Source organism: Mercenaria mercenaria, chromosome 7, assembly GCF_021730395.1.
Source record: "Mercenaria mercenaria strain notata chromosome 7, MADL_Memer_1, whole genome shotgun sequence".
In the NCBI taxonomy this organism is placed as follows: Eukaryota; Metazoa; Mollusca; class Bivalvia; order Venerida; family Veneridae; genus Mercenaria; species Mercenaria mercenaria.
In genome coordinates, this window is record NC_069367.1 from 63,471,107 (window position 1) to 63,489,752 (window position 18,646).

Sequence of the window (18,646 nt, forward strand, 5' to 3'; positions counted from 1 at the left end):
TTCCTGATTTCAATGACCTAAACTCTGAAAGTAAGCTAGTAAAGCTCATGAATACTAGAGAGTTACAGTTTACCTTAGCAAATACTCTTTTATCAATGTGTAGAAGAAGAAAACATGCTAAAGTGTAGCAACACTTTGTTTTAAATTAAGATACATATAATTAGCTCGATTTTTTATGAAGAAAATGTTGAGCTATTGCACTCGCCCCAGCGTCGGTGCTGTCGCTGGTTAAAGTTTGTGATAAAGTCAAATATCTCTGTTACTATCATAGCTATTGACACTTTAAACTTAAAATAATTATTTATTAGCACAGTCTACACCATGAGAGACAACTTCAATAGCTCAGACTTGAATTTTGACAGATTAATGTTCCTTTTTAGCATAGAATTTTTTTGGTTAAAAATTTTGATAAAACCAAATTTTTCTGTTATTATTAAAGCTTTTGAGTTGAAACTTGAAATAGGTCCTTATTATCGCAGTTTACGCCAGGAGAAACAATCTACATAATTCTGTTTGAATTTTGACAGATCTATGCCCCTCTTTCACTTAGAATTTTTTTGGTTATAGTTTTACCTCTGTTGCTATTAAAGCTATTGACCTGAAACTTGAAGTGTTTTTTTTTTTTCTTTTTTTTTTTAATGTCAAAGCTGCATAATAAGAAACAATCCACATAACACTGTTCAGAATTTTGACAGATTTATGCCCCTTTTGCTGGCTAGGCTCTAATTCAGAGTTAAACAGAAAAGTCGAGCGTGCTGTCTTACGGACAGTTCTTGATTTTAAGTTGTAACTAAATTTTAATCCATTGATGTGCTACTAACACAGTAGTTTGTAGCATTACTTACGCTTTATGTTATCGTAGGATACATATAACCTTTTAGTTTTAATTGCATTTTAGTCCTTGGATTTGCAACTCGCTCGGCAGTTTGTCTATCTTATCATCATATTAATTTAATACATATCCCACTGATTTACAGGCAGTGGCATGGACTGTTTTTCACTATGTAGATCAGATTGTCGGTGTTAAGTGAATCCATCAGGACGATATGAAATATGTGAATTCTTGTAACATACAACTACATTAGCCAAGCTATATGAAAACTAACTTGTGGGTCTTTTCATCTGGTGTTAGCCTATGTCTGTTTGGCCATTGAAAATGTTGGCCCTGCTTAATCCAGGTTGTTGTGCCCCAATTATTAGTTTTCTCGCAAACAATCTCAAATGGTTATTTTTAGTTTTAATAAGTCATTTTATCTTGTTTTATGGTACTAAATTGTTGAAAAACGATATTGATGTGAAAGCTGTGTGATCTGAGGAGACTGATTGTCAGATAATGCACCCTTTTCTGGTTTAAAGGAAATGCAAATAAGACGTTAATAATATTCAGTAGATTATATATGCTTAACATTTAATTAGTACACTTATATCATTAAGCAAGTTTCTTTCAGTATGTTTTTGATTCTGTAGAGAAAAATCAGTCCAGTTCTTCATTCCATGAGTAACAGATACAGACTCTTAAAGTTTAATGATAATTCTTTCGTCTGTGCTTATCAGACAGTCAGTCCCTTTTAACTTACATATAGAAAACTTTTTACTTTTTTATATGGGAAGATCACTGTTAGGTCAATGGATAGTTTCGATGCTGTTGAGTTTGATTTGCCCGTCGATGCTTTGGTTACGTCACTGCTTTTGTGGTGGTGGCATGGGCGCCTTGGGGTAAATGATGGTCAACAATATGGATACTTCCAAACTAAACATCTTGATGTACAAATACATGTTTTATACTGTTTTAGTGTCTCATAAGTCAGTAATGGCTGGATGTAAAACTGTTTTAACGTGACTGTTTTATACATTATGTAAAAATGTTATGAATGTTTTACATGTGACACTTTAATAAAATATAAAGTTGTAAGTTGTATATTATACCGTATGCATTAAACTTAACGACGAAGTGAAAACAATGATGTGTGAAATAGAAACAGAAAAAAAACTGTACAACGTCTGATGGACAGTCATGCGGAAAGGTATATGGTTGATCTCCAACGAACCATTGCACATCTTTGTCTACCATATAGCCATACAACTGAAATTTGTATTCGATATGCATAATGTTCCAGAAAAATATTTTTCTCATGTCTGTGTCGTTTGTAAGTTTGCTTCATTACTGCCGATATTGTAGAAACGTCGATGTGTTGTTCTTGACCTTACAATTGTTACTATGGCAACGGTCAGGAAAGCACCTGTCATCACAGCAAAGTAGCCTCCATAAACCATAAACTGCAGAGAAAAGTTAGAGAAATTAACTTGAAAACCAAATCAATATTTTGTATACATTGTAGTGTGCACACACCAACTGTTTGAACAACACATACGACCACTTTCCCTCCCACAAACATGACCTGTCTAAGACAAGTTCGTATATAATGCTTCGACCTTATCCTTTAACTTAATGACCCTGTAATCGATCATCCTATGTAATTTAGCGTCTGTATGTGTAAAACTAAAGTTATTGGTGGGAAAACATCACTTTGACCTTATCGCTTGACCTCTAAAACAAGACAATTTCTAACCACGCTGAACACTCTTCAGTTAATGACTGGAACATTTTCCATCCAGAGAGTCACCTTGACCTTTATCTTAGACATTCTAAGCCACTCAGCAAGACAGATCTTGTACTGACCGAAGAAAATCATCATCTGAAGTATGGCACCCTAGGTTCGACAGGCCTAAACATTCGGAATCCGTTTTCAGTCTCTAGACCACTGTGATCTTATCCACTGACACGTTTCTCCCCAATAAGGGCCATTTACTGACTACGGGCAATGATCCTATAGGTGACTTTTAAACTTTTAATGATGGAAGAATATCCCAAATGTCCCGCTGAACATTAATCTGGGAACCTGGGTAGAACCACTAACAGTCCGCAAGCTGGCTGGACGGCTTCCTCACACGAAAGACATCTACATCACGAGGAGCTTCGAACCCAAAGGGAGGACGGACAAATGGTTCCAGGACAAAGACATTAACAACTCGGCCACGAGGACCTTTTTAGTTGTGAAATGAAATGTAAACGGTGACATTAAGAATGAACTTTAGGCCGCTCAGCTCGATTCTCGGTATGCCGTTTTGGCGACTCTGTCGGGGTTACAACCGTTGATTTTTAAGACACTTGTACTGGTTATAATCTAAGAAAATGCTTCGTAAGTATATGGCGCAAACAAGCTAAATGATAACAGATTCTATCTGACTGATTCTTTTTATACGAAGTACACCCCTCACGCCCCCTACCACCGACTTAAGAGGACTTCTATTCTACAAATATATTGAATGGACTCTATGATGAGTAATAAAATAATGTTTTGAGATCACTCTCAGAAAGTGGACTTGGAATTGGCCAAATATAAGATCTATAAGATGCTTACGTTTTAAGTCCGATCTTCAACATTGTTTATTTTTCCAAGTAGTCGGCTCAAAATCACATTTCAAGGTTCCATACTTTCTTCCAGTTGAGATAAAATTAACACAGTACGAATGTAAGCAGAATGGCAAATTACCTGTGTTTGAATATCGACGTCGAGCCCTGACTCATCCACGACAATCGCTGTTAAAATGGTCTCTATGAGCAAGGCAAGGAACGTATTACAACCAAACACGAACCCATACCTCTGGCGTGATAGGTGCTCAGCAATCTGTGCTCTGTTACCAAAGAAGATCATGGTAAATGTTACTAATAATGAGCAGAGAATCAATCATAAAATGCTGCAGTGTGTCTTCAATAGAAATCAATGCAGTTAAAAAGTTAATTTCTTACAACTGCACTATAAAGACTCTTTACTATAACATTTTTGTTGTTGTCGTTATTGGATTTAGAGTGACACTGACAAAAGTAAGGTTTCCAGCTACTGATGGTGAAGGAAGACAGGTGCCCATTCGGGCATTATTTTAGCCATGGGAAGAACTACCGACCTTCCGTAAGCCAGATGAATTACTTCTTAATACGAAAAATTGTCCTTAATCCACATGTGAGGGGCAAGTAATTCAGTCGGAAACTTTTCTCACTCGGACACGTAGTTCTCCTTTTAGTTTTACATAAATCAATTTGTTAAATTACATGTGAATATATGTCCTGTATTTCTTAATAAAATTACTTACGTTGCTATGGTGATGACAATCTGATAAGTTGCTCTGAACACATCATACAGTACATAGCATACCCAGATACTTGTGGTTTTACCCATAATAATCAACATGGCGGCGTTAAGTCCACAAACTGCCGCCATTAAAACCTCGCATCTGCCTCTCACTGACCAATCAATGGGCAAGAAACCAACCAATAGGACTGTCCCCGAACCTATTATACATAAACAGAAGTATCTGGTTATTTTTAACAATAAATATGGAATAACCAGTCTATTCTAAGTATTATTTCGAGCAAATGCAAGCTCAAAACCTTATGCAATGGACGAACTGTGCTTACATTCGGATGCCTTTGTTATATATAGTCTGGTGACTTTTCAAAAATACAGTTTCACTTTTCATAAATTTGTATGAAAACAAAACATTTCATAGTCACTCGTGAAATATGATTTTGTTCATACAACGAGATGAAAAAAACCCAACTTATTCATGATAAAAGCCTATTCTGTTCAATTTACACACAAAAGTTGTTTAATTTTTAGTTTGTAATCGCTACCAGAAAGAAAACCTGTAAGCTGGATTAGGTACTTTGCTGATGACACCTCGTTAAATGTGACATTTAATTTAGAAACTTTTATTTCAATTGGGTCTAAAGATGAAGTAATTTTATTATTTGCCTTGGTTAGTACTTACTGAACAGTGTACCGGCAGCTTCTACCGCACCGTTATAAAGATGGCGCTGTTTCCGGTCATTCTTGTATGGTGTCAGGATATGCCATAAGTTCTGTATATAATTCCCAACCTGAAAATTGCCACATGACGCAAATGCCCACCAAACTGACCAAATAAGGACACTCTTATTGGCGTAAATAGTTTTCACTTCATCAAAGAGAAACATTATCAAACTTCTCGGACCACTAATGCTAACATTATTAGTATCAACAACTTTTTCTTCTTTTGTTGATTCACTTTTAGCAGTTTTCTCACCACCGCCTGTATCAGCATTGCTTTCTTCATGTACCGATTCGCTCTTTGGAGTTGTCGCACTATTTTCTATTCTTGGGTTAAACAGCTCCGAGTGCTTTGCACGAGGTAAAATTATAGTAATTATAAATGCAATTATGACGCTGACAAATGAGAAAATGTTTAGCTGAAAGAAGTCCATGACGTCAAAGGAAACAAGTAGTTGGCCGCACAGATACGCTACGAACTTTCCTAGCAAAGATGCTGCTTTCGTGAAACTTGCAACTTTTTGAAAATGGTCTTTGGTAACGACCGCGTAGAGATACGAATAATATCCTATTTCGCAGGCTGTAGCCAATCCGTACGTAACTTGCATGCCTTTCATTGCAGGAACTCCTTGCGCCCAGAGAAGTAGTGCCCATGTTACAATGTAAGCAACACCATCAAGAATGAGAATCGGTTTGTATCGAAAATAATCCGTCAACAAGAACATTGGCAACAGCCATAAAAGATACGAGTAAGTCCACCATGGGTAGATTTCGTTGTCCACTTCCGTTTCTGTGAGATTCTTCCATGGTCCTGTGAGATATGCTGTTAAATAAGCTTCTGAAGGACGCAGATCTTTGAAAAATCCAAAACTGCAGACAATTAGCGTGACAAGCTTCCAGCTGAGCATGATGAAATCTCTGCGTAGGAAAAACAAAACAAAAAAGTCATTTATTATATAATACAGGGTACTGCGTAAATAATTTGATCATGTTACGTTCTGTTTACCGACACCGTATCATTTTAGCCAAACCGTTTGATTTGTGGCCGTTGCAATGTTAACGTTGGGTTTTGTCATTTTTCTTTTTAAAAACTCCGATGCAACAGTAATATTAGCTTGAGTCAGGAAACTGAATCGATATCCCTTTCAATGAACAATTTACAATATACACCCCTCAACTTCCATAAGAATACATATCGTATTCGGCGAAGATAAACCAGTGGTCCACAGTTTGTATGGCTGTCGTGCATACTGAATATGTTTATGTGATTCGGTGTAACGCATACCCTCTAATAACTATTCACATTCATGTTTTTGACGAAATCGTATCCGCAGAGTTTCATCTGCTTGCAGATTCTTGTTTCCTTTTCAACCGTAACTGTGGTCCCTACGAGATCTGTCCTCGGGGTCGGGAATGGTAAATCTTATTGCAACTTTTCGCCGGGGACAATATTTTCAGGGAGGGGCGGGTGTATTTCCGGTTACACCGAAACACATAAACATATTCAGCTATGCACGACAGCCATACAAACTGTGCACACTTGGTTTATCTTCGCCGAGATACGATATGTATTATTATGGAAGTTGAGGAGGTTGTATAATGTGGTAAAATTGTTCATTGAAAGGGGATATCGATTCAGTTCCTGACTCAAGCTGATATCATTTAACGCCTCTGATTCTTGACAAAAACTACACACTAGTTGTTATCATAATATGCATGAATAGAAGATTCACAACGATTTAACATATACCTAACAGCTTTTGATATATACCTACACTTTCGTATCACATGCAGTATATGTCCTAAATACCATATTTGTTATGTTTATCCTATAGTAATCCTGGATAACTGGCTTGGAAGGCTGAATGTATTTCTTTGTAAGTTTCTGGTGATTCAGTTTCATGTCAAAAATACACGATAACCCAACGTTACAACACAGCTAGTAAGGGGCATAGTTCTGCAATGGTTGAATATGTCTCTGCTACCAGTTTGGGATATGTAACAACTTTAGCCCGTATCAGTTTGAAGCATTCAAAATTTTTGGCCACATAGTTGAGAAATATATGAATTTAAATGTTAGCGTGCTCTTGTTAAACTACATGTATTTGAAGACGTAATATAAGGATATGGCGCTTTTTTTCAATGCGTGATGGAAGAACTAACACGTGTTAGACCTTCCTGATGCGTGTTAATAAAAAGTGCAACACTACTCACGCCCCGTGGAACTCGAATACAGAACAGATACTTTGATTGGACTCCCAAAGCACCAAAAATTTAACGACACCAGGTCCTAGTACATGAACAGAGAGACATTTTACGGATTTAAAGACCGCTGTTGTTTATAAGTAGATCTTTTGGGAGCATAGAAAGCAATCAAACAAACTAGCAGATTTGGTTTGATTGAGCCTGTTGCGGTGCATCTTACCTATCTAAAATCGAAACAGCTGGAGATATGTATAATAAATAGTATTCTTGTATATTTACTAGTGATAGTTTATGTCATTTTTATCTATAACAAAGATAATAAGTGTAAATAGTAAAATGATAATTATCTTGCTTTACGCTATTCCAATCATTGAGTAACATACAGTATAAAATATTTACATGTAGCTTGGGACAGGCGAAAGACAAAATAAATGACAATTAGAAAAAGAACATACACTTAAAACACTTACAAAATAATATTATGTCCTTTGTAGAAAAATATATATATAACGACAAGCTTTAACCATTATTCTCTTTCTTCATACACACACATAAAACAATAAACATTTCAAGTGTTCAACGTTAGTCAGAGTGCGGACAGTTTGGTTGCCGATTAGATAAAAGTGTTTCTCACACTTATATTTATAATATCAAAACTTAACAAATTGAAAACAAACACAGTCTTGTACAATTAATGTAAAAAAACTTACTTTCTTAAATACTGAAGTCCTTTCAACACAAATGCTTTTAGACGTTACTGTTCTTATTGGTGTAAGAACATTACAAAACACGCGCTTTAAAACTTCAATGTAATGTAGCCTGTTTAAAAAAAGGTGTAAATGGTGGTCAGAGTCCACTAAATAAAAAAAGTACAGGGAAGTAACTGGGAATAAGGTAAACGTATACTCAACTTGGGAGTACAGTAAGGCTTAGGTCGTCATGATTGCTCAGTTATATAAACAAACCGAAGAGGTGATTCGTTTCTAAATTGGACTGTATTAGACTCGCAAACTCTGTTGAGAATAAGTAATCTGTAGTAATATTTTTTCTTCATACAGACACTGATATTTTCTAAGAAAATATTTTTTTCTCTCTGGGCTCATCTCAAGTTCGAGTCAGAGATAAAGAGATATTTTGAAAATTGAAAGTGCTATTGGAGAGGACTTTTATTGCAGAGGTATTTAACGACTGGTGCATGTCTACTCCTGTGTATACAGTTATTGTATTGCATTTTTTACGTCGTGGGAGTCATTACATAATTTTGGTATTACACTAATGTAATAGAGTTTTGACGTTGACGTTGAGTGTAAAGACGTCGATCAAATCTACTTGGTTTACTAGTATAACACGTAAAGGTCTTGAAATAAAGGTGATAAGATATACACCTTCCGACTTTGGGAACTCTAATTGATGCCTATACAATTGACAGCTGGGCTACGCTGACGTCATACAGTTACAGGACTGGGCCAAACAGACCTGAGTGACATCGTAGATCTTGGATTATAACATAAACTCTGCCTAATATAAATAGATAAACAAGGGAGAGAATAACTGATATTTCCCATTGAAAGTTGATTGCTCTAAATGTGATGCAGGTATCGTATGTCAGAATCTGCGGCTTATGTGGCACATGTCAGTTTTGAACATTTTCGCTAGCCGACCGAAGACCGTCTTCCTTATGTTCAGCCGAAATAACCTAATCACACAGACCTAAAAGAATTATAGCATATAATAAGCATGCGTTTGTTAGTTTCCTTGCCAACAGTAAACAATAAATGTGATTTAATAATACTCAATAGTCCATTCACTGTTAGTAGTGAAACTATAAAATTTTCCAAAATATGGTCATTTTCTGCCTGGTTGTAAGAAGTTAGGGGAAAACAGGGTCAAACAATGTACAGTGCTTTGCATACACAAAACAAATTTCTCCTCTATATATAGCAGAACAGCCAGACGAATTCTTTTTTTCAGGGCTCATTGTTGAAGGCCTATGTTGTTTTGAGTTAGAAGCTTTCACATCAGAGCGACAGTTTTGGTCAGCTGAATGCTTGTCAGACGTTTAAACAAGAAATATAATTTTACCCTTGCATTTGTAATTACTAGTGCTTGTATTAAAACGCGTTCACGTCCATCTATGCGCATCTATATATGATAAAATGCATGCGTGCACGTTTATATTTACGCGCGTACGCATACTTTTATACGTGCAGGTATATTTTGACATTTGCAGGCACACAAAGTAGACTTTCGGCCAGAATTGTAAGGAGCGTACTTAACTCATTGTGAACTTTCTCGATAGGTGTCATAGAACAACAAAATTGTAAAATAGCATAAACATAACATTCAACATGTTCTGATCATACTATCAGATAATGCTTATATATATATATATACTCGCTTGTACTCGCCTTCAGATAATGTCACTTATTTAAAGGTCAGAAAAAATGCAATTCTACAGTTTTAGAAAATATCACATGCAACTATTGTGTAAACTATCACAAGCGTTTGTAAACATAAATGTTTGTATATAATGAATCAAACTTGTAAATAAAGAACATGCACTGTTGGGAGAGCCAAACATTGTCGTTATTTGCGGGCAGTCTTTATCCACAGGTTAGATACTCTGCAAAAATAAAACTGATAAGGTAGGGTCTTGACGTTCACTTTATGCTGGCTTTAGCTAACTTCAGCCTGTTTATGATATACATTTCTTCCAGCACATGCTTCCATTGGACAAAATGGTTACTCTTTTTCTACTCATTTAAACGATTACTTGTTATCTGTGCTATGGACCACAGACATCCTGTCTTTCCAAGTTAAACCCTCCTGTCCGATGATTAAAGAACACTTTCTGGTTCCCCAATATGTCACTTTTACAGACATGTTTCACTGTAATCCGTAGATTGTAATGTATACTATAAAAGTTTAAAGTTGATCTTAAAATGGATAGACTAAGACTTGATATAGCAACTTATGACATGAAAAATAATGTGATGGAAGAAATGGATTATCCCGTATTTCAATTTACACTATATTGCGTGTATCTTTGGCACAGTTCAGACATAGAATTAAGATATTTAATTCATTGACATAATGAACGTAATTCCACATGTTTCCTCTCATTGTCGTCTGCACGTCTTCTTATGACAAAATGTTTTCTTTTTTTCTGTGAACACGAGCTGTTTTGCCTTCATTACCCAGAACCTATTGCCATGCATTTCCGTCTGAAGTTGCCGCTTTCGGCTGCGTCCAGCATGAACTTGGCGACGTCACGTCTGCTAATGATAAAACCTGAAACAGGTGACACATGCTGTCCTTCGTTATACTTCACTGGCGTACCTGCAGAAGAAAACCAAATGGGTAGAATGCACATTAGTGGTCTCCGGAAGTTAACAATTCGTATGCGTAGCAAGTCAGGGTGTGTGGGGCAAAGCGGGTGTATGGAGGCAGCAGCCCCCAAATATATTCATCTAAAAATAAAGCTTCTCCTTATAACTTTTGATTTCTAAAACATTTTTAAACTACAGTAACTGTTATTATAGGGACCGCTAAAGTGCAAGTGCTCCAAAACAAATTAGTGACGTCAAAATAAAAATACATTCAGACCATACTTGGGAGAGCCAAAATCTAATCTCTCCAGGTTGAAATCTAATGCATATATTTTTTCTATGTTTTTTAAGCAAGGTATCTCTATTAACTAGTCTGATTAAAATTTATATGAAAATGCGGAGATATACTGTCACTCCTCACATTTAACGAATATACAAGAGGGTATTTCTTTGTTTCCATGTAAGATCAACTGAGATAACACCAGATTTTCACGAGTGGCGTAGACTTGAAGCTGTTGCAGAGTAGAATGTATATACATGTATATACATGTAAAACAAATTTTCTTTTAGTTTTAACAAAATGTATCCAGTTCGTAAACACAGTCATATTTTTAACTGTGATATATTTCTTTCTAGTATTTCAATAATAAACTAAAATATGTAATAAAACATAACTATTACGAGCATTATATAATATCTGACACTGGTACTTCTTAGTCTCATCCACATGTAATTCATGCAGTCTACACGCGGTACAATGATAACAAAATACCATGTGGCCAAGCTTATATAAAGTGCGAGAGACCAGATACGTTTATATATTTTCTAACATACAATGACTCTCAGATCGGGCATTTCAAATACATTTGAGAGTAAGTTCGGACTTTTTCTGATTGGATATACAATTTAAACTATTTTTTGCTCGAAACTTATCGAAAACGTTGAATTTTCTTTATATTTGGACAACATATTAAACCATATTGTTTTCGAATATTACCCGTTGTCGCAGAATGGGACAGCTGTGGAGCACGGACGGACGTATAATCTATATCTGGACACTCAATTTCTAGGTAGTCCTCCATTTCTCCCATATTCTTCAAAGACTGTCCCAAAAATAGGGGCTTGATGATCCATTTCATGAAGAAGGGTTCACCGCTGTTATCTGAAAAAAGGACAATAAAAGTATTCAGTACAGTTTTTCCTACGTTTCAATGTTATGTATGAGCACATGTTAAACAAGAGGGCCATGGTGGCCCTATATCGCTCACCTGTTATCATTGCACTTGAGGACAAGAAGGTCCTCAGAAAAAATATCTAAGTCCAAAGGACAGTAACAACAAAGGGAAGAAATTTAACCAAAAAGAAAAAAAAATTCTTACAAGGTACAGATATGTCAAAATAAACCTACAAATTGGAGGTACCATCCATGTTGTACCACAGAAAAGTGGTCTCGGTTTTTCCCTATGGCCAATAATAAAAAAGTTACTAAAAATAAGCTATTTATAGTAACATAAAAGGGAAGTAATTAAAAAAAAATTATTGTAAGTGAAGAAAAGAAGGATCTGCCAAATAAATCTGTTGACATAAATGAAATTTCAGATCAGTATCTTCATTAGTTACGGAGATATACCCATTTTAATTTGAAATAAAGGGAAGTAATTTGACATAAAATCAGTCCATAGTTATCTACCCTGATTGGCTCAGTCCAACTAATGACAATAATGAAATTTCAAATAAGTACTATAAGTACTTACTGATATAAATCCATTTTGATTACAATCAGGGGAGGTAATCAGATATAAAATAACTCTTAACCTACGCTTGGATCTGATTTGTCATGGAATCCAAGAATTATTGTTGTTGAAGTTATTTTGGAAGTTTGTATCAAATAAAACCATGAATGAAGTCTCTATATGGCTGAAAAAGCCAAAATAGCCAATTTTGGACCTTTAAGGGGCCATAACTCTGGAACCCATGAAGAAATCTGGCCAGTTCAAAAAAGGAACCAAGATCTTGTGATGATACAAGTTGTGTGCAAGTTTGGTTAAAATCGAATCATAAATGAAGCTGCTATTGTGCAGACAAGGTCAAAATAGCTAATTTTGGCCCTTTTAGGGGCCATAACTCTGGAACCCATAATGGGATCTGGCCAGTTCAAGAAAGGAACTGAGATCTTATGGTGATACAAGTTGTGTGCCAGTTTGGTAAAAATCAAATCATAAATAAAGCTGCTACTGTGCAGACAAGGTCAAAATAGCTAATTTTGGCCCTTTCAGGGGCCATAACTCTGGAACCCATAATGGAATCTCGCCAGTTCAAGAAAGGAACCGAGATCTTATGGTGATACAAGTTGTAGGCGAGTTTGGTTAAAATCAAATCATAAATGAAGCTGCTATTGTGCAGACAAGGTCAAAATAGCTAATTTTGGCCCTTTCAGGGGCCATAACTCTGGAACCCATTATGGAATCTGGCCAGTTCAAGAAAGGAACCAAGATCTTATGGTGATACAAGTTGTGTGCCAGTTTGGTAAAAATCAAATCATAAATAAAGCTGCTACTGTGCAGACAAGGTCAAAATAGCTAATTTTGGCCCTTTCAGGGGCCATAACTCTGGAACCCGTAACGGAATCTGGCCAGTTAAAGAAAGGAACCGAGATCTTATGGTGATACAAGTTCTGTGCAAGTTTGGTAAAAATCAAATCATAAATGAAGCTGCTATTGTGCAGACAAGGTCAAAATAGCTAATTTTGGCCCTTTCAGGGGCCATAACTCTGGAACCCATGATGGGATCTGGCCAGTTCAAGAAAGGAACCGAGATCTTATGGTGATATAAGTTATGTGCAAGTTTGGTTAAAATAAAATCATAAATGAAACCTCTATCGTGCAGACAAGAAATTGTGGACGGACGACGGACGGACGGACGACGGACGAAGGGCGATCACAAAAGCTCACCCTGTCACTATGTGACAGGTGAGCTAAAAATGGTTAACTGCTGGATATTTCAGTAAGTTCCATGATGGTCAGTTAGACCCGGGTGCCCAGTGATTCCCTGAAACTCCTGAATATTTCCATTATTCATTACCTCTCATCCTTAGACATCTCACCAACGCGCCTTCAGCTACGTGAAGACATAGTAAAATGACGAAGGAACATATAACTGTAGCAGAAATTAACAGGGAAACTACTTAGATAAAAAAAATCTCCAATAAATATTATTTTAAATGTAAACTAACGGCAATAGTCATACCGCGTCAAATGTATAGATTTCCGTCAAAATGAATTTGTTTATGACTGACGGAATAATCCGCTAACACCTTTCCAGTAAGACTGTTTTAATGTAAAGAATACATCCAAGACGATGATTCTACCCAGGTACTCGCCCGTACCTGAAAAAAAATGAATGTGGGGTCCTCCTCGACATAAACGATTAAGTCCTTAAATTGTGTCGGTGTGACATTAAACGAAGCAAAAACAGAAGATACGAAAGTAAGTGTCGGACTATTATCTACGAGGAAGCGAGCTAATATCACACAGAAATCACTAGTCTCTTATCCACCATCCGGTCATTGTTGGGAATTTAGCCAGAGCAACCAGAACAGCCAGAGTAGCAAGAAGGGTTAGGGGTTAGAATTAGTTCTGGCTGCTTTGGCTAAGTTCATGCACGTCCATCCGGTCTAAGTGTAGTGAAAGATATGGATGCTTACTTTACTATAACAAGTTATATGAAATAGTTTGAAGTATGTTCTTACTCTTTGTGTACCATGACGACATGAAAATGAATCTATTCACATTCGCTCGTCTCAGAGCGGTTACGACAGGTTTAACCGAGTCCATATAGAATGTTACAGTCCACAGGCTTAACCAGCTTGGGGTACATCCAAGACACGATAATACCGCATCTTGTCCTGTCAGGTGTGGTACCAGAGACTCCGCGTCAAAAATGTTTGCCTTAACGACCTGAAAGGTAAAGAAGTAAGATTTCCAATTCATCTAGATGACGGTATAGGAAGTAAGAACATAGGTATAAACTGACTGTTTCTATAGCACATTGATCACAAACTAGAGCGTACTATGTCAAACAACGAAGGCACTGCAGGATGTCTGAGGGACAATTATGGAAGGGAAAGTAAGTCACGTGTTTCACACTTGTAAGTACTGCGTTCGATCGTTCCACTTGGTGACTCGCCAAATGGAGGCTCTCGTAATGGAAAAGTGATCAAGTTTGTCAACGCTAGCGTTACCAAGCCGGTGCCTGTGGTTACACTTCACCGAGATACTCAACATAGAGGCTTCATTACATACACGAAAATGGCTTTTGGCTTCGTTGAAAAAGGGGAATAATTTTGTAACAAAGCAAAATAGAGTTAAGGAACCTGTGTGATACAGGTTAGTTTATCACTGTTAATAAATGTGTGAAGTTTCAATCCATTCCCACAGTTGGTTACTGAGAAACCAGTTTACATACAAAACTTAACCTAATCGGGATGCCGACGTCGGCGCCGACGCACGGAAAAGTCCATTAGTCCTACCTTTTTTTCGAAAAGTCGAACTAAAAACTTGTGCGGCTGGGTGGATGGCTTTGGGGTGGCTTATTGGGAATGTGAGGGGTTGTGAAAAGAAAATTAAAAATAAGTACATAATTTTCTGGGAGAGGGGTGGCTGTATGTAATGTGGGTGGGGACGGAATAGGGAGACACAATATTAAGAAACACATGGAACTAAAAGCAAAAACAGATTTTGAGATGGGGGAGCATTACACTCAAGCAAATGTTCAAAACATAAACCTACAGCTACTGAACTGATTTGAAAAGTAAATAGGTCCATCTTTACAAAGGAAGTGCGTAGGTGTTGAAAAAAATTAACTTTTATGACATTTGTTACGTGGCGTATATGCTGTTAGATTCATTTAAGGAATATAGTCAATGGGGAAATATGATAAAACGACACGAACACTTAAAGATCATGCCCTCACCCAATCCGCCCCTGCCAAATGTCAGCTTCTAAAACAAGCTGCGCGTAGGAAACTACAGATTTAAATACATAGGGAGACATATACGAATACGACCAAACATGTTCAAATTTATCAATTTATGTCAAAAGAAAATGATGTAATTTCACTTAAAAAGCTAAGCTTATTTTGTGAGAAAATCATGGATTATTTTAGAACAAATTAACTAATTACACAAATTTTGAAAACGCTATAATTCAGTTCTGCAACACTCTCACACATGGCATATACAATAATGTATAGAAATTGTTGTGATCGCCTATGTCTGACATACATATTTTCTTTTGTAGCACATACATTACATATAAATTATGTTATATATAATTAGGTCAAATAGGTGAGCGTATCAGCCCCCTTAGGCCTCCTGTCAAATCTCTTCTCCTCTTTTTCTCTTGTAAATAGAGATGTTGTTCAAATGATTATATTGATTATTTATAAAACACAAAGGCTACACATTATACTTATTAATTAACTACAATTAAGTAGCCGTTTTCCATTGTTACACGTGATGTTTTATCATGATGTTATATTGTATGCTATGCTGATGTTTCCCAATATTGTAGGACTTGTGCAAAATGTAAATAAAATCTTGAAATCTTGAGATCTCCATATTTCACGAGGTTGTTTATGTCGTGCCGTTTCATGAATTTAGCCTAGCATCTGATAATAAATTCCCAGTTTGTTTTTTTACAGATAAGCTTACAGCTGTTGGGAAGTTCAAGCACATGATTAAGAAAACGTTGTCACTACGCTGCAAGAATTGGAAATCAATACGTTTTTCGTATGATGCCTGCGGTGAAACATGTTTAACTAACTAGAGAAAAATATACTGCAAGCGAATTTCTTTTTTAGTGCGTGGGTTAAACCATGTAAAATGTACTATTAACGAGGGCTATATACTAGTGAATAATTGTATTGCTAATATCATGATATAATGAATAAGTTTTTCCAATGAAAGATTTTTCTTCTTATATCTATACAGTAAAAATGGTAAAAAGTTGCAGTCACCGCTATTCGAATAGATCTGCAATGCTGTTCAAATATAAAACATCATTGTATACAATCAAATAACTGTGTTTCATTTGTACTTCCCTGACTTATGTCCTATATTTTGACATTGAAATACAAATATATACATACCTTCAGATTTTCATGATTTTCTGTTAGTTTATCCGGATTACGAACAATTGCTGTAATCTCATGTTCCCTTTCCAATGCCTCCTTTATAACCTGAATCCCAGAAGGTCCTGTGGCCCCTAAAACTGCTATTTTCATATTTCAAATATTAAAACTATATTTAGGTCACGTGTTTATAGTTACTGATAACATACGCATGTAGATATACTTTGAGAACAGCGCACGTGCGTTTTGTCTGAATAACAGAAATTCAAATATCAGACGTTAATATAAACTAATTCATCTTTGTTTTTGTTGATCCAAATATCAGACATATTTAAACCTGATTCAAAACACGATATCATGTTTATATTATCGTTTGATTTTTATGGTTCTCATGCATCGTTGGACTCAAAAAGGTTGTCAATGATTAAGTGCATACTGTAATGTTAAGGGGACGCATATTGCTACATTCACAGTTCATACAGCAATGCGGAAGGGGTGCATATTCAAGAAATCAATGGTGGGAAAATAAAAAACATATTCCTAAACTGATATAATACTGATGGACACCTGTAATATTCAGTATTTTGTGGATAAGGATGTGGTACTATGAATGTAATAGGAAAACAGAGGTGTTTGTGAAAGTACATTCAACACAAAATATTAAGCTTTTGTATAAGGAAAAAACAGGTTTTTTACAATAACAGTGTTCCAAATAATGTTGAAGGGATGAAATTTTCTTTCTAACACACCAGGTTTGCTTAAACATGTAAAAATTTAACGCCACGTCAGTTCATCTCGGGATGGACGCCATATTTCTCATTGATAAAAAATGTAAACAAAAAAATCAGAGTGGGATTAGCATTGCAAGGGCATAACATGACATTCTACACAATGAATACCTTAGAACAGATATCTAAGATGCTACACAGGTCAGGCGGGTTAAATGCATAATGCCGATCACTTGAAATTAATCTTGAAAATGTGGTTAATTTTAGTTTGTTTACATGGTTTTTAATTTTCCCACGACTTCTCGGCGATTCACTGCAAATGTATTACTGCGCCGGACGAAAGGTAACTCTAATAAACGACGGGAGACAACTTAGGTGTCAGCACGTGTACGATTTTTAAAAAAAACATGTCGATGATTATAATTTCTTATCAAATAATGAATCCTATTCAGATATTCGTCTTTAATATTAGAAAATTATTAATTTCTGTGGACATTTGTCAAAAAATATTACCTACAGTGGACTACTTTGCGCATCAAACTGGTTTCCGCTTCAGTTGTGAGGCACTTCCGTTATACTTTTGACAACAATAACAAAACACAAATGAATCGATAAAGTCACTTATAAACCGACTGCTACTTAAATTAGTGTAAGTAAAGTTGTTGTTACAACATTATACATGATCGTTACGTTATGAGATTAAGTTTATCTTGAACTGCATAATCCATTAACTACGTTTACATGATATTGCATTTACAACTTATTTGACCCCATTTTTTTACGTGAATGACAGCATTCTCGTGCAACTCGTGCAAACAGAGTTATGAAAAGTATGGTGGAGAATTCAAGGACAAATTATAAATGACATTAAAATGAGGATAACTGTATATTCGTCCAGTTTTGATCATTGACATTCCTGCTGTGTATTAGTAACTTTTGTGAACAAGATTAGAATGTTGCTTTTGCACATGTACACATTGATTGGACCTCTCAACAAAATTTCATACCTTATTTTAGGGATTTTAAGACAGTACATTTTCAAAAGTTTGTTGAATGTATTTTGATATTTAAGTGCATTGCAATTCATGAATACCAAGTTAAAAATTAATAATGGCAACATTTCTAGGCCTTTATTGTAAGCCACTAGACTTCTGTAATGATAAATGTTTAATGTATTAAGGGGAATATACTCTTTTAGTTTTGTAATGTGGCATTCCTTGACCACCGTATCTTTTCTTATGCACTACTTTGTAAACAAACTAAATAATGTGTTTTAGCTCACATATGCCAAATGAAAAGCAAGACAGTGAACTTATTTCACATTCTTTCTTTAAATTAGAATCTGTAGGACATTGATAAATGTTTGGACAAAGTGAAGCACTATTAT

General features: G+C 35.9%; 2 protein-coding genes across 3 annotated transcripts; both read right to left on the bottom strand.

Annotated features, from left to right (window-relative positions):
- Positions 1-1,066: 1,066 nt before the first annotated feature.
- LOC123554051 (thiamine transporter 2-like) lies at positions 1,067-9,428 on the bottom strand. 2 transcript variants are annotated; one of them, XM_053548539.1, is made up of 5 exons: positions 7,784-9,428; positions 4,831-5,786; positions 4,153-4,351; positions 3,555-3,696; positions 1,067-2,277 (listed from the first exon to the last, which is right to left on the bottom strand). In XM_053548539.1, the coding sequence occupies exons 2-5, from the start codon at positions 5,774-5,776 to the stop codon at positions 2,131-2,133; spliced, it is 1,434 nt and encodes a 477-aa protein (XP_053404514.1). In that variant the 5' UTR covers positions 5,777-5,786; positions 7,784-9,428; the 3' UTR covers positions 1,067-2,130. The 2 variants fall into 2 exon arrangements, with proteins under 2 accessions (XP_053404514.1, XP_053404513.1); XM_053548538.1 differs by having other exon boundaries at positions 7,544-9,428.
- Positions 9,429-9,480: 52 nt separating this feature from the next.
- Positions 9,481-16,962, bottom strand: LOC123554050 (flavin reductase (NADPH)-like). The gene is made up of 4 exons (XM_045343915.2): positions 16,550-16,962; positions 14,151-14,358; positions 11,400-11,564; positions 9,481-10,412 (listed from the first exon to the last, which is right to left on the bottom strand). Exons 1-4 carry the CDS (start codon positions 16,682-16,684, stop codon positions 10,267-10,269), a joined length of 654 nt encoding a protein of 217 aa, XP_045199850.2. The 5' UTR covers positions 16,685-16,962; the 3' UTR covers positions 9,481-10,266.
- Positions 16,963-18,646: the final 1,684 nt, after the last annotated feature.

Excerpts from the sequence above, each read along its gene's own strand:
- LOC123554050 (XM_045343915.2), bottom strand. The coding sequence starts at position 16,684 with ATGAAAATAGCAGTTTTAGGGGCCACAGGACCTTCTGGGATTCAGGTT. Across the intron at positions 11,565-14,150 it reads GTCGTCATGGTACACAAAGA|ATAACAGCGGTGAACCCTTC; the intron begins GTAAGAACATAC and ends TCCTTTTTTCAG. Across the intron at positions 10,413-11,399 it reads GTCCCATTCTGCGACAACGG|GTACGCCAGTGAAGTATAAC; the intron begins GTAATATTCGAA and ends TTTCTTCTGCAG.
- LOC123554051 (XM_053548539.1), bottom strand. The coding sequence starts at position 5,776 with ATGCTCAGCTGGAAGCTTGTCACGCTAATTGTCTGCAGTTTTGGATTT. Across the intron at positions 4,352-4,830 it reads AGCTGCCGGTACACTGTTCA|GTTCGGGGACAGTCCTATTG; the intron begins GTAAGTACTAAC and ends TATGTATAATAG. Across the intron at positions 2,278-3,554 it reads ACGTCGATATTCAAACACAG|TTTATGGTTTATGGAGGCTA; the intron begins GTAATTTGCCAT and ends TTTTCTCTGCAG.